Source organism: Artemia sp. Qi Xiang Cuo, chromosome 17, assembly GCF_049724085.1.
Source record: "Artemia sp. Qi Xiang Cuo chromosome 17, ASM4972408v1, whole genome shotgun sequence".
Taxonomy (NCBI): Eukaryota; Metazoa; Arthropoda; class Branchiopoda; order Anostraca; family Artemiidae; genus Artemia; species Artemia sp. Qi Xiang Cuo.
The window spans coordinates 19,529,110-19,545,680 of record NC_142810.1 but is presented as its reverse complement, the minus strand read 5'-3'; the positions used below and the strand labels follow the sequence as shown (position 1 = coordinate 19,545,680).

The following is a 16,571-nucleotide window of genomic DNA, read 5'->3' as shown; positions in this document are numbered from 1 at the left end:
TTAGTTAAAACTTTAAACATCGCTGTTTTACAGTCCTATCAAAATTTTCAGAATAGTGTTACTGAGCATGTATGACAACCTTTCTGAAATTTGGTGAAAAAAAATTTGAAGAGCAACAAAAATGTCAAGACTTTTGCAGGAAGAAGTCAGAGAGAAGAAAATTAGTCAGGAACTATACATTCAATATCAACTTCGATACTTGTCGGTTATTGGAAACACATTCAATAATTATACTTAGGTTACATCTCAGAAAACCGGTTTCATAGCTACAAAAAACAAGTGAGGGGTGATTCAATGCATTGGACTTGGACAGAATACACTGGACTTGTATAATTTGGGCTATGTATTTGCACATTAGGGGGCGGAGTTGGGGTTTAGGCTAGGCTACGGTAGGTTGGGTTAGTTTATGTTGGGCTAGGTTTCCATAATTGCGTTTGTAAAGTTATTTTATCATCATGTTTTGTTATTCTTCATTAAGATTAACCTAACTTCACTTTTTGGATTTGTCTCTGATAACCAACAAGTATCTCAACGTACAATAGAGCAAGCCTACTTCTCATGGTAAATGCTTGCTGCTTGGAAGATGAATAAAAAATGAGTATTTGATCAAGCATACTGACTCCCGTTACGAAAACTGATTCAAAAACTTGCAATAGCTAAAGGTCTACAATCATCCATCATTTCACTGAGAAAGGCCCTGACAGGTTTCCGATTAGGTACACCGCATTAAGGAACTACGGCTCTTCAAACTATTCTTTGAATCGCATCTTTGATCGTAATCACCAGTATGATCTATCAACCATATTGTACCGTCAATTTTAACCATCAGAATTGGCAGGGATTAAACCTAACAATACAATCGCTGTGTGATGTCTGTGACCTCACTATGGGAATTCATTGGTTTGGAGGAAGCTGCAAGTTTTCTTTACTAAAACAGCATGTCTACATTGATTAATTTTTGGCTTGTTCTTCTTCTGTTTATTGCATTCTCTTGTAAGACATTTGCAAAAACTTTGTTAAAGCAAAATAAAAGGTGAGTTTCTGTCACCCCAATTATTGTTTAGTAAAATCGATAATGAGTGACAATAATTGCTACCAACAGTTCATGGGAGTATAATGATTTGTCGTGAAATATAAATATGGAATCCTGAGAGGCAAGCAAACATTTGAAGCAGCATTGATCAGTGATAGCATAGAGGATGGGTATCTGCTTGGCAAATCTTTTTTGCATTCTCTTGTAAAACATTTGCAAAAAACTTTGTTAAAGCAAAATATAAGGTGAGTTTCTCTCCCCCCAATTATTGTTTAGTAAAATCGATAATGAGTGACAATAATTGCTACCAACAGTTCATGGGAGTATAATGATTTGTCGTGAAATATAAATATGGAATCCTGAGAGGCAAGCAAACATTTGAAGCAGCATTGATCAGTGATAGCATAGTGGATGGGTATCTGCTTGGCAAATCTTTTTTGCATTCTCTTGTAAAACATTTGCAAAAAACTTTGCTAAAGCAAAATATAAGGTGAGTTTCTCTCCCCCTCCCCCCAATTATTGTTTAGTAAAATCGATAATGAGTGACAATAATTGCTAACAACAGTTCATGGGAGTATAATGATTTGCCGTGAAATATAAATATGGAATCCTGGACGCAAGAAAAACATTTGAAACAGAATTGATGAGTGATAGCATAGTGGATGGGTATCTGCTTGGCAAATCTGTTTTGCATTCTCTTGTAAAACATTTGCAAAAATTTCGTTAAATCAACAAATAAGGTGAGTTTCTTTCACCCAAATTATTGTTTTTAGTAAAAACTGATATTGAGTAACACAAATTGTTATCAGCAGTTCGTGGGAGTATTATGATTTGCTGCAAAATGTAAATATGAAAACTTCATACGCAAGCAAAGATTTGAAGCAGCCTTGACCAGTAATAGCAGAGTGGATGGGACTCTGCTTGGCAGATAATTTAAAATTACTTACAGAAGTAAATAGCAAAGTGGAAGCTTAAAAACAAATGTTTATTGGTTCTTAAATATTTAGACTAGCTCAAATAAACTGACTTGTGATATTTTCGAATAGCTGTAGAATTTAAAAACTAAGGCTTTAATAGAACACAAAAAAGACCCCCAAAAGTCAGGATGTACCCGTAGGAGAAGGAAATTTGAAAGTAGCCTACAAGAAATGGAAGATTAATTTATAAGGCTGTCAATAGTCTTTCACTGGCCATAATATTGATAAATTTTAGTATACAATTGTAATCTGTCTAATAATAATGAAGCAAGCTTAGTTTTCAGTCTCAAACTTCTAATTCTTCCAATTAACGCTTACACGCTTTTATTAAATAGATCTGTCACTTGGAATACATCCCGCGGTGAAAAATCATTTAAATAAAATATTTACTATTACCAACAGTGGCATACAAATAAATTAACAATATACATGTGTTTCGAGGATACCACTCTGCATTGGAAAGAGAGAAAAAGTAAGTGGAAAGGACAAACTCCAAAACAATTGGGATGTGCAGCTGAAGAAAACAAGACAAAAGAGGTTGTTAATGCTCACAGCTTACTAATAAATATACAAACAAAACTTAATATAACCAAATAAAAGCAAAAAACTACTTGTCTTTTACTATATTTACATTTTTACTTTATAGCTTATTTTTATTAAAAAGTAATAATAATAATGATCACTGCTAGATTCACCCAAGGCCGTACCCAGGATTTTTCTTTCGGAGGGGGTTTTACTCAAAGATTTTTTTCTGGGTGGGTTTTACCCGAAAAAAACTAAAAAAACACATACAAAGTTTGTTTATATCCATTTTTATTACATTTTTACGAATCAAGAAACATATCGGGGGGGGGGGGTCCAACCCCCAATCCCCCCTCTGGGTACGGCCTTGGATTTTCCTATTAGTTTTAGCAATACTTGTAATGTCAATTTTTAATCCTCTCTCTTCATTTCTCTTTTCTTTTAATAACAATTACCAAACACATTAGATATTAGAGCTGGTCTTTTTCTTCATACAGAAGTCCACTGCATTGATTTCCTTTGAGGTCCCTACTGTCCTAAATGTCCTGTCAAGAACTTGGCATGTGGTGCGAGGAAAAAAAATACGACTCGAAAGGGGCGGAATTGTGTCGTTTTTTCTTAGCAGTTCATGATGAGGAAAAGCTAGAGCTCCACTATGAACTAGCTTCTAATATTGAGAAACGAGGCCATGAAGAGAAGCAGTTGTCAGCTTGATACCGTAATTTGTAGAGTCGAATGTTATACGGAGACAAGAAGTGGAACAAAGGCAATCTTCCCTGAAAACTCCAGGAAGTAAATAATACCACCAATCTCTTTTATTAGCCATTAAAAAGATAATCATATTTCGGAATAAATAACTTTCTTGAGTATGTGGATCAATACTTCGGTTTCTTTTATTATTGCAGATTTTTAATGCATATTATTTTGTACTTTTGCAGAATGTTTAGAGGTACTGCGGAAGACCTTTTGAATTTTTTAAGAGAATGTTAAGAATTGATAGAATTTTCTATAGGAAAGTTTTATACTAAAAAAAAAAAAAATTGGATAAGAATAATGAAAAAGAAGAATTTTGGAAAAATTATAAAACTGGGAAAACTCCTCAGACTAGGGCTATATATATATATATATATATATATATATATATATATATATATATATATATATATATATATATATATATATATATATATATATATATATATATATATATATTAGGATTTTCTCCGAGGATGAGGCTGCAAAGACGCAGCTTGAAGATTTGTTGTAATACCGTATTTACAAAAAGTAGAAATAGATGAGTAGCTACCAAAACATTCCCCTGATACCCATATGATATTAGAGAGGGCATATTTTACGTCAAGACATTCCTTCCATGGAAAAATCTTAGGATTCTTTAAAGTAACGGCTCTGTAGGTCCATCCTCGCTATCACCATAATTGTTGACCCGTAAAATAACTTCTGCATTGCTATTGAGATCTCCGAGAGCACCTTTCCAATATTATGTGGTCTATTTATCTACTTCTCCGCAGAGAGTCGATCTTGACCAATAGGAGTCCGTGCGGCAGCCCTTCTTATTCCAGGCTCTGGGGCACGACCCGAGAGTCAAGAAATCATGACTCTTGCTCAGTAGTTCAACCCGAAGTAGCAAAATAGCATGTCGCTTTGGCTGTCAAAACTTGACCTGTGATTACCCTTTGAACAGGAGTTTCAAACTACTGATGAAGCCTTATAGTGAAACGAAGTGACCTTTAATAGCTGAATAGATTTGATAGTTATAGTTAACGTAAAGTAAAACTGGGTGAGTTTGTCCCACATTATACCCCGTTTTCAACGGGGTCTTTAGGTCCAACTATGCAGTTGGTACCTCCAACTTTACCTGTTGGGACACAAAGTAACCATTGGCAAGAGGCTTTGCAAACCCAAGGAACAAATCATGGACACTTCAAAACCGAAGTGGGTAATAATGTTTCAGAAGTAATGACTAATAATATAATACCCATATCACAGCCATCGTCTGTGTCACCAAATAGTGGACAAAGTGACAGAGACGCGGCAAATGTCGAATGTGTTGTTTGTGGGGATAAATCGAGCGGAAAACACTATGGACAGTTCACGTGTGAAGGTACAATTTCATTGTTACAGTAAAATTTAATAGACTAATTTATTTTAAGTTTATTTTAATTGATATGATAAAAGTCATTTTAAATATGATCTTAAGAAACATTATGATAACTGCTACAGCATTTACTAGCTTTAACAAATTTTCAAATAGATATATGGCATAAGGTGAGGGGGGGGGGGGTGGTGGTTGTGATATATTTAGATTGAAAGCTACTCAAAAAATTCAACAAATAGAAATTTCCTATATGAAATGAAGTAAAAGTATTTTTATTATAGTCCTATAGTCTGAATAGGCTATAATGGAAACCGGTACCTTATTTTATAGCTGGTCTTTATTCGCTTTCACTCCTGTTCCAAATTCGCTAGCTAAACAATCAAATCCTCGCTTTACGCTATTAACCTAACTCCGTTTAATATTGCTGTGAAAGCACTTTAAGTCTAACTTAGCTTAGATGGTTAAATTTGTTTTCCAAATTCACCTTTTTCTTATGCGATTTTGAGACGCTTTGCTTTAAATCGATTATGCACAATATTTGTGCTACAACGAGAAAACATCGAGGAAGAAAAATGAAGAAAATGAGCGGATTTAACAGCCAGAGAAAAAAGAATAAAGAATAAAGAATAAAGAGAAAAAAGAATAAAGTGCAAATATCATGACCGGGACCGTTTTTCATCTGCCCTCAGTTCAAATAAAAAGAACAAAAAGTTGGACAAAATTTTCGGGACAATACAAAGGGGAAAACTCAAAAACAAGTAAGGTGAGTGAAAAAAGACCTTTATTTGTTACTTTTGTACGAATCGGACAGAAGTTTTGGGAAGAGGGGGGTTCACACCGGGACTCCTCCTGAATACGACCTTAGATTGACAATATATATTGGGTTCTGAGTAAGCTTACATATCCTAGCTGAACCAAATCATGAATATAACCTCGCCCTACCTAATCATTCGCACCTATTTGGACATTAGTTTCATATACATGTAGCAATTTATAAACCAAACGGATTAAATCTTTAATGAAATTAAATAAAAAAAAACAAGATTTTTTTTGCCTGAAAGTAAGGAGCGACATTAAAACTTAAAACGAACGGAAGTTATTACATATATATGAAAGGGGCTGTCCCCTCCTCAGCGCCTCGCTCTTTACGCTAAAGTTTTTATTGTTCAAAAAAAAAATAGAGTTGTGAGAAAGAGTCAAACTTTAGCGTAAATAGCGAGGCGATGAGGAGGGGACAGCCCCTTTCATATATATGGAATAATTTCTGTTTGTTTTGAGTTTTAATGTCGCTCCTTACTTTCAGTTAAAAAAACTTGTTTTTTTTATTTGATTTCTGAACATTTTTGAATTAATGCAGGTTTTTAGTTTGGCTCACCGTACATGAATAATTAAAACAAAATTTGCATATTCATTTTACTTTTATTTGGTTCAATGGCTTTCTCTAAAGTTGTTTAATTTTATTTACGAACGTTTTTATTAGTAATAAATATACGTAACTTACGAATTAACTTGCGTAACGAACTTCTATATTCATATATTTTTAATACGTATATTACGAGGCTCACCCCCTAGTGAATACCTCGCTTATTACGCTAAAATTCGAATTGTGTTCGCATTCTTTAAAATGACCCCTTAATAACAAAGGCCGTTAATTAGAATAAATAGCTCTTATGAAAGTACTAAACAATATTTGGCTTAAAGAGCGAGGTATTGACTAGGGGGCGGACCCAATCATATATGTAATAATTTCTGTTCGTTTTAAGTTTTGATGTTGCTCCTTACTTTCAGTTGAAAAACTTTTTTTTAATTTAATTTCTGATCGTTTTTTTAAATAATGCTGGGAAATACGGCTCCCCCTTCATAGCAATGTACCTTCCCCCATGAAAACTTTCTCCGTGGAAAGATCCTCCCACATAACCGCCGACCCCCCCCCCCCCACAACCAGAAAAAAAAACCTGAAAACGTCTGTATACTTCTCAATAACTAAAACTATATGTAAATATTGGGTAAAGTTCATAGCTTTCAGCCCTTCCCCTAGGGACTTTGGGGGATTAAGTCATTCTAAAAGATATTGTTATTATATTTTCGACCAAGTTGAACAAAATTTCTATCTCAAATTTTGAGTGGGCGACTTTTCGAAAAAAATGAGCGTGGGAGGGGGCCTAGTTGCCCTCCATCTTTTTGGTCACTTAAAAAGGGCACTATAACTTTTAATTTCCGTTTGAATGAGCCCTCCCGCGATATTTTAGGACCACTGAGTCGATACGATTACCCTTGGGGAAAAAAACAAATAAACGCGCATCCGTGATCTTTCTTCTGGCAAAAAAAAATACAAACTTCCACATTTTTGCAGATAGGAGCTTGAAACCTCTACAGTAGGGTTCTCTGATACGCTGAATCTGATGGTGTGATTTTAAGGTTCTATAATTCTTAGAGGATGTTTCCCCCTTTTTTCGAAAATGAGGCAAATTTTCTGAGGCGAGTAAATTTTAATGGGTAGGACTAAAGTTGATGAAACTTATATATTTGAAATCAGTATTAAAATTTGATTCTTTTGATGTATCTATTGGTATAAAAATTTCGTTTTTTAGAGTTTCGGTTAGTATTGAGCCGGGTCGCTTCTTACTTGCAGTTCGTTACCACGAACTGTTTGACATATCCTGGATAACAAATGCAGAATGAAAAATGGTTTCATGGGCAAGCAGACTTGAAAAATTTTTTTGTTATCATTTGAATATTCTTTCATTTCATCTAAAGCATCTTTCTTAGAAGCTTGAAAGCATGAGCCTGTTACATTGTTTTGGAAACCTAGGTACCTGAAGTTCTAAAATAACGGTTAAAAGGGACCCGTTACTTCTTATATTGTCCTGGGGAAACCCCACTGTAGATGTTGCCACTGTGAAACCCCACTGTAGAGGTTTCAAAATCCTAACTGGAAAAATAAGGAATTTAGTATTTTTTGTCAGAAGAAAGATCACGGATGCGTCTTTATTTGTTTTTTCTTTTTTTGTTTTTTTCCAGGGGTGATCGTATCGACCCGTTGCTCCTAGAACAACGTCAGAGGCTCATTCCCAACATCTTCCGATCAAAGTTTGAGATAGCCATTTTTTTCATCATAGTTGAAAGGCCCAATAACGATGGTTTTGTATATAACATGACCCCCCCCCCCCACAGCCCCAGGGGAAAGGTCTTTAAGTCGTAAATTTGCCCATTATTTACGCCTAGTCTTGGTTTTTGGAAAGTATGCATACATTGTCGGTTGGGGGGGGGGGTAGGGTAATTTTCAGTTTGGGGTTTTTCAACGGGGGAATTTTCCATGGGGACGGAAGTTTCCAGGGGTGAACTTGTCAGGGGAAATTATGCAATGGAGGAGTTTACCGGAATTCCTATACAAAACTATTTTTATATGTCTTGTTTTCTCTTTTCCGTCACAATTTTACGCGTGGAGTCGTTAAGGGTGATTATCCGGGATAAGTTTTCACCGGTACAGGATATTTCCATGGGGAGGGTATTTTTCCGTGGAGGTGGGGCTAGATTTCCTGGAATTATTTAAAAACCGATAAGGAATTAAATAAAAAGAAAATTTTTCAACTGAAAGTAAGGACCAACAGTAAAACTTAAAACGAACAGACATTGTTCCATATATGAAGGGGGTTGCCACCTCCTCAAAACCTCGCTCTTTACGCTAAAGTTTTTAAGTATTTTTAAGAAGCTTCTTATTTTTCTAACTAAACAACCCTTGTGATTCAAGAGTCTTTCTTAAAGAACGGGGAAAATTCAAACTTTAGCGTAAAGAGCGAGATTTGAACGGGGGAAACCCCCTTCATATACGCAATAATTTCTTTTCGTTTGAAGTTTTACTGTTGGTCCTTACTTTCAGTTGAAAAAACTTGTTTTTTTATTTAACTTATGTCCAGAAACGAATGTTATACTGCAATCCAGCATAGACTTAGAGCCCGAAATCTATGTAACCTACATACCATTTCAGTATTTCTTAGAACTTTTGCTCTGTTACATTTTGGCTCACCTCGAGGTAAAGTGCTGGAAAGTGATAATTTCCTTTAGGGTGATCTACTTTTTTATTAAAAAGGACAATTGGTTTTTAAATTCTCTTTCGTATGAACCTTCTTTCGGTAACTGCTGACGATGGTTGTTCACATGCGTGACCATCCTTCGTTTTCAAAGTTAGAAATTTCTCATTATTTTATGCATTATTTTCTTTTATTTATTTTAATATTATTTATTTATGCTATTTAATTTAATTAATTCGTAATATAAATTATTTATTTATTTAATTATTTATTTAATTTGTTTTATTTAATTTACACTACCATTATTTTAATATTATTTAATTTTATTTATTTATTTTTTTATTTTATCTTTGTGTTATTTTATTATATTATTATATTTTATGCATTATTTTCATTAAGGCCTCAACCCCTTTTGGAAAAATCTAATTGTTTTTTCTAAGACATTAAAATTTTCATATTGTAACAGCTTTGGATTAGCAATATTAGCAATAATAATTTTTAAATATTCAGAATAAACATAAATAGTATGTTTTATTTTTATATATATTTTAATCAAAACTTCGTTTCAATTTCTAGCGTAGCGACAAGTATGACTCTTCACTTACAGTTTTTTACTGCGAATTTTTTTTAGCCAAGGCTCTCTTAAGTGTGAGGGAGGCTATTACCTCCACCTTCAGCCCCTGTTTTTTTTTTTTTTTTTTTTTTTTTTTTTTTTTTTTTTTTTTTTTGCATTCAGACTAATGCCCGTATAACAATGCTTCGGGAAAGAATAGTTATTCCTAAAACGTGCACAAGTTTAAATGTTTATTAGGAGGGGAGGGGGTCTTGAATGTTAAAAAAAAATAGGTTATGAGGTCTACATTTCAAGTCGAGTCTTTTGAACAAACCTTGTTTTATAGATATACCCTATCAAGGCCGTACCCAGAGGGAGGGGGGTTGGGGGTTTGACCCCCCCCCCCTTCGAAATATTTTTTTGACCCGTAAGAACGTAACAAAAATAGATAGAAACAAATTTTGTATGCGTTTTTAGAGTTTTTTTTTGTGTTGCCCGCACACTTGTTTGCGGGGCTTCCACTATCCCTGAATTTTCGGAGATTTTCCCAAAAATCTATGTGTCTCCCCGAAAAAATTTATTTTTCCCCGAATCTCCGAAATCCCTCAACCACGGTTCGACCCCTAGTGACTATCCCTAATACTATACATACCAAAATTTTTCACTACTCTCTTGTTCGTTAATTTTCGTCTCTTGTGTTACTTTGCATAAGAATCAGACCGATACAATTTAATTATAGACGGTTCCTTATATTTTCACAAAAGTATCACTTTCTTCTATTTAGATTTAATAATTTTGATTGCAGGATTCCAAATGGTATAAGATTCCTACATTTATACCATTCGTGGTCAAGTATCCTGACAAAAATTAGCCAAGAATTATACTTGAAGCTGTTTAATGGAACGCTCAGTTAGATTCTGGATTTTGAAATTGAACTTCTAAAGAAACAGAATTGTTTTGAAAACCGAATCATAGGTTTAAATTTGGTTTTCTTTTGCTATTTTGGGTTTTGGACACACTGTATTAATGTTTAATACTTAATAATTTAACGCATAATATATTGAAGAAATTGATCTTTTTACCAGGAATTCTTACCATTTAAATGTTTTTTTTCATTCTGTGTGTAAAATTTAAGTTCTTTTCTTTTTATCTGAGAATAGTATTTGTCATACCACCCTTAATCCTCAAACGTTTTTACCGAGCACTCCCCTCACAATTATCATTCTGGTCCCTTCACCGTGTAACATTTTCAGTGACGGAATATATTAAACTGTAGTTTTAGGAACTTTTTACGGTCTTGCAAACCTGTTAGGCAAAGGAAATTTTACGGAAAATATTTTCTGCTCAAATTTGGGATAGCCACGTAAATTTGTTAAAATATCTAAGGCCTACCTTTACAACTTCTAATGCTTTAACAATTAATAGCCCTGTATGAAGGCTAATTCTGAGATATAATTTTTTTTTTAAAGAAAAGTGTGGTATAATTTATTTCTTCCTAAGAACTATCCCTAACTACGATCTTCTTACCATAAGAAAATGCACAACCCGTCCCCCTCCTAATGAGGCAAAATTTAGCTACAGACTATGTAAAAGGCCGGGGAATAGAGGATTCAAACAGAAGTAAACCCAAAAATATTATCCATAAGAAAATTTACAATACAGCTTAAAGTAAAAAATTGGGTATTAGGCTCATATTGTTTTCTTGTCAAGTTTAATATATTATTGGACTTATTTATAACGAACAGTTGGTTAATAATGCCAAATAATGTTAGTGCGAAGTAAAAGAATTAGTAAATTCTATATAATTTGTAGCCTACAGCTATCATGTCCAGGCATTAGATGGGCTGATATAAAAATGAGACTGCAATAAGTATTATATTTGGAATATGGATGGTCACAGGGTTGGTGGGAGGGTTGGGGGTTAATCGGTGAATATATAGTAATTATGAGGTAACCAAAAGAAAGGAAAGCATAGTAGAAACAAACAATGAAAAAAATGTATGTTCGGAGGGGGTATTTTCCGCATGGGGGTGGATATATTTTCCGAGGGTATTTTTCGCGGGGGATATTTTCCGCGGGGGTACTTTCCGTGGGGAGTATTTTAATCAGAGGATCATTTTCTGCAGGGTAAATTTTTGTGAGGAGGGGGGGGGTATTTTCCGTTTTTTCTGTGGGAGGTTTTTTTTGGGGGGGGGGGGGTAAACACCAAAAATTAGAAGCAGCAAGAAAAACTAATAATGTCTCAATTGTCGTCAAAATTACCTTTTTTATTTAAGTTTAAATTTACTTGTTTAGTTTAGTTCTTATTTGTTTTAAGTTTTAATATTACTCCGTACTTATAGGTTGAATTTGTCTATTTAATTTAATTATCCAGAAACCGCAAACAATATTTGTTTTTGTTTTTAAATATCATAAGTAATTTATGAGATTAATGACATAATAAAAAATTGCTACTGGTATTTACAGTTCACGTGTGTTCACTATTTTTCTTCTTATTTTTTAAAACAATTTCGAAGCTTTTGCCACAATATCAGCAATAAGTGTTTTAAGTTATGGGTTCCAATCCCGGGCTCTGGCTCTAAAACCTATTTTGTAAAAGGCTTGATTTACTACGCAGATATAAGCCCTACTTGAGCCTGAAAACGAAGCTAAAACAAATTTTGGCCCCCAAATTTTCGCAACGAAATTCCATCTTGTTTTTTCCCCGAAAAATCCCCGAATCTTGAAGTCTTGTCCCCAAAAACTCCCCAAATTTTTAAGACTTGTCCCCGAATTTTAATTTTCGAGAGTGGAAGCCCTGCTTGTTTGGGTAAATTTTTAATCAGTTTTACTTTACAATAATTTCGTTTGCAAGTTTTAACCTCTTCATTAATTATAATTGCTGTTTTTTAACGCTTGTTTTAAATGATCTTATTTTTATTGAAAGGTTTTCCGACGGCAATTTTTTTTTTTTTTAAACAAATTGACAAATGTACTCATTTAAAACACCGAGCTCATAGTTTCGTAAAGTTTGTGTCTAAAAAGTTAACAGATTCTTTCCTTTCTAAAAAAAACATCGCTTTAAAAAAAAAAGAAACAAAAACAGGGCAGAGACGGTCTTCAGTCCTACTCAACCGCAAGCTTGCCCTCCTCCCTGAAAAACTGTTATGGGTGTATTTAGGTACTTTCAAACCTCATTTGTTTCAAATTCGAGATAGTAATCCTGTATTTTTCCTTTTAACCATTCGTTTATTAAAAAAAACAATAACTGATTTTTTTATTTATTTTTTATTTAAACTGATTTATAGAAAATAAACGGTTTTTTTAGGATGTAAGAGTTTTTTCAAACGAAGCATTCGTCGGAACTTAACCTATACGTGTCGAGGAAATCGTAACTGCCCAGTTGACCAGCATCATAGGAACCAATGTCAATTCTGTCGCCTAAAAAAATGTCTTAAAATGGGAATGCGAAGAGAAGGTAGGATATTTCGGTCATTCTCACTCTCTTACTCTATATATCTCTTAATCTCTGTGTCTGCGCCACTTTCCCCTCTGTCTCTCTATCCCTCTCATTCCTTCTCTTCTTCTCCCTTGCTCTTTCTCTCTCGGTTCCTCTTCAATTTTTTCCCCTTCTAATTCTGTTTTAAGTGTTCATTTTAAAAGAAATGTAATCTGTATTGGCAGTTTAATCCGCCAAGGCGGTAATAACGGGGTACCTTATTATAGACTCTGCAAAAATATGAGGAATTATGTAGAATCGCCTATATTTCAGTAATTTTACTAATATGATTTCTACAATAGAGACTCCTCCTTAAGTTCCTTGGTCCCTCTTTCCTGAATTAAAATCCTAGGCACAGTCCTGCACATGGCTAAGGGATTCAAGAGCAAGTTCAAATCTTTCTGAATCAATTAAGTATAAAATGGAATATATTCATTATAATTGAATCCGATTTTTTCGTGAAGTGAAGGTATTCATGAAAACCCTATTCCCTTGTTTAAAGTTCAAACAAAGTCATCCTGTTCTGGCAGCATAAAATGACGATAAAACAGGAATTAATATTGAGCACCAATAATTGCACCAATAACCGTAATTGATAATTTCTTTAGGATGTTGAATATCAATATACTGTCCAATATAGCAATGAGGGGTTACCCACATGCAAAAATCACGTTCACCAGATGACACCTTTCAAGGGTGGCAGAACAGATACAAGTGTTTGGGGGATGAGCCAAAGCTGATGGAATGGTGTAACGTATTGCAGGACCATGAGCACACATGGCACTCTAATACGCAGACCAGGTGGCTGAAAAGTGGGCAGCCCTTCACATAGTAATTATTATCGCACTGCATCAAAACCATCGAAACGCTAAATAAATTAAATCACCGAAAGTCGTCTTGTTTTTTACCTATTTTTGTAAAGACCCTTTCCCTCCCACCATTCCAATAGTCTCCACAAATGGCGTTGATTCAAGATTTGCCAAACTTTTGTATTCGCCTTTCCATTTTAAATTATATTAATCAACCAAATTAAATCTAATTCACCTAAATTATCAACTTTTTTTCTGAATCTTTTGTAAGCAATTGTCTGTTCATTCATTGTAAATAATTCGATAATGTTCTTATAATTCAATAGCAAGAACTGCCGCTGAATTCTGACAAACAAATCATAAGACCTATCATGCTTATGGTATATTAGCATAATTCAAACACAGCTAAAAACGCAGTCTCCCATGTATGGATAAACTTGAGTTTATCCATGTCCTTAAAGTACCAAGGTCAATGAAAATGTAATCTGATTGTTTTGGTCTGGTTAATGGAACTTACACAGCCATATATATTAAAAAAAAAAAAAGCTATTGGGTAAAAACACCAAACAGCTTAAAAGGCGACTTTTCTATGAAGGTGTATTTGCTTTGGGAAGTAATAGATTGTTAATATTTGAATTTTGACGGTTGAAAAGCGTTGTCCTAGTTTTCTAGTTAGTTTTGTTGATTTATATTCACGGTTTAACGTGGAAGCACTGACAAGAATGAATACCCTAAAACTTCGTAATTATGAAACAATCTAAAAAAAAACCTTAGATTTATACAGTTTACAGTTATGCATAGATCTACGAAGGTTCAGGGAACAAAAAATTGTGCAGTTTGTTTTTAGTTGAGTCAATATTTGTCTTTTTTTGCGCAATAACAATGCTAACAATAATGATTTAATTTATATCCACCGTTTTCAAATGTAACAAATTGTGTAGTAATAACACCAACGCAAAAAAAACAAACTAGCAAATTGCAAAAGTGGTAGCAAAAAGAAAAATAGGAAATAGGGAAATCACAAAAACAAAGACCGTATCCGATGAACCTAACAGTACCCTTAAGTAATGAAGCTCTAAAGTAGAAAATAAAAACATTTAATTTTCTGACAACTATTTCTGTTTCTTCTCAAGTGACCAAATAATAGCCATACGTCTATATTTGGCAATAATATTCCTGTTGGGATGTTATTTTTTTTATAATAAACAACTTTGGAATTTGACTTATTTGTAAATGTTTTAGCTGTTCAGCGGGGTCGAATACCTCCAAATCAGCACTCAATGATCCCTGGTCACTTATCTCTTCCTTATGGAGAAGGATTTCCTGGACAACCTTACCTCCAGTCATTTGTATCGCTTCTAGTCAGAGCTGAGCCATATTCCACGTCTCGTTATGGTCAGTGCATGCAGTCTAACAATATCATGGGCATTGATAATATATGCGAGCTGGCTGCAAGAATGCTTTTTTCTGCCGTGGAATGGACGAGGAATATACCTTTCTTCCCTGACCTACAGGTACATCTTTTTATTTTCTAAAAATAAGTTTATTTTCTAAGCATGTGTTCTGAGCGTGTGGTGCACACCAGATATGGGGGCGATTTGGGTTTTAATAACTTGAAATTTTTAAGAATATATTGGAATACTTTGGGGCCTCCTCCATGTTATTAAGAGCCTAATGATGAAGAATCTTACAAGATATTATGAATAATCAACAGTTTATGGTCAAGAGAAATTTAGGAGTCATTTGACTAACGTGATGTTGGTCTTAGGATTTAGATGAAAGTCTTATTTTTCTATTATATTCAAATGTGTATTATCGTGTTGAAAAACCAATTGCATATTTGAAGTTCTCATAAAGCGATAATCAGGGTTGCTACCTGTAGCACGAAAGTGTTAGTTTAGCACTATTTCATTATGTGTAGCACTGTACCACGTACTCAGGGCTGCCATCTATTGCACAAAAGGGCTATTTTGTTACTATCTTAGCACTACAGTCAATTTTTTTTACTGTAGCACTAAGAATCGCTGTGTAGCACGCAAATTTGGGCAGTTGTAGCACTTTAGGAACTGACCGTAGTGGCAACCCTGATGATAATATGGTTTTTGAAACTATTTTCAAAAATATTTGTTTTTAACTTTCCTTTAACAGATGCTATGTGCAGCTGAAAGGCTGCGACTTCATTTTAGTGTTTATTACTCTGCCTAAGCTGGTTTTCGGTGGGGTATTTTTTCATGGGCTATTAAAGGACACTTATGTGGACATTAGTTTATCTTTGGCAGAAAAGGTTTAGGCCTTCCTAATTATTTTCAAAAATTAGAAATAGCAAGTTCGGGAATAAAACCCATCAGGTTTGGGCTCAACAATTTATCCGCTAAGAATTTGAAGGTTTCAACTATGAACTTGGCTCGTAATTTGCGGCAAAAACTAAAACGTGGGCTAAAATAATAATAATAATAATAACAAAAATCACCTCTGGTTCTTCTTATTAATGTTCGGAGCATAACCCTCTCTATTTCTTAAAGCAACAATTGAGAAATGATGATAAATGGGAAAATCTAGGAATTTCAGGTAAAAACTCTTAATTAAGAATACATTAGGTTGTTTTTAAAGACAATTTTGAAGATATACCCCTCCGGTTTGGCATATCAATATGCATCCTAAGAATCTGATAGTTTCAACTGTGAACGAACCTCCAATAGGGAAAAAAAAATTAGATCATGGGCTGAAAAAGAAACTATTTATTTGTAATGTTGCAAAAACACAAAACAACACAAATGTTTTAAAGACGCATTTTTGGAGAACATATTGCATCACATTTAGGCAGAAATTTTGAGACACGCGTATTGGCATTGCCTGTATTGCTTGCCCATTGCCCGAATGACAATATGCCTGTCTCGGTTTCAGGGAAAATTCAGTTACAAGAATGTACTTTTATTCTAAATAAAAAAAATGTAGGAACGAATAAACTAGTTCATTGCTTGTTTAATACATGGATTTATTAATACAGGGAACGAATTAAGCGCGTTTTTTTGTCTACATAGACCTTTAATGA

At 34.1% G+C, this 16,571-nt stretch overlaps 1 protein-coding gene across 1 annotated transcript in view; it reads left to right on the top strand.

Annotated features, from left to right (window-relative positions):
- Positions 1 to 4,176: 4,176 nt before the first annotated feature.
- LOC148941989 (steroid receptor seven-up, isoforms B/C-like) overlaps positions 4,177 to 16,571 on the top strand; it is a 48,493-nt gene continuing 36,098 nt past the window's right edge. Inside the window, exons 1-3 of the mRNA XM_089103198.1 lie at positions 4,177 to 4,654; positions 12,540 to 12,689; positions 14,762 to 15,033. Coding sequence (XP_088959324.1) covers positions 4,384 to 4,654; positions 12,540 to 12,689; positions 14,762 to 15,033 — 693 coding nt within the window. The 5' untranslated portion in view covers positions 4,177 to 4,383. The remainder of the gene's footprint in view (positions 4,655 to 12,539; positions 12,690 to 14,761; positions 15,034 to 16,571) is intronic.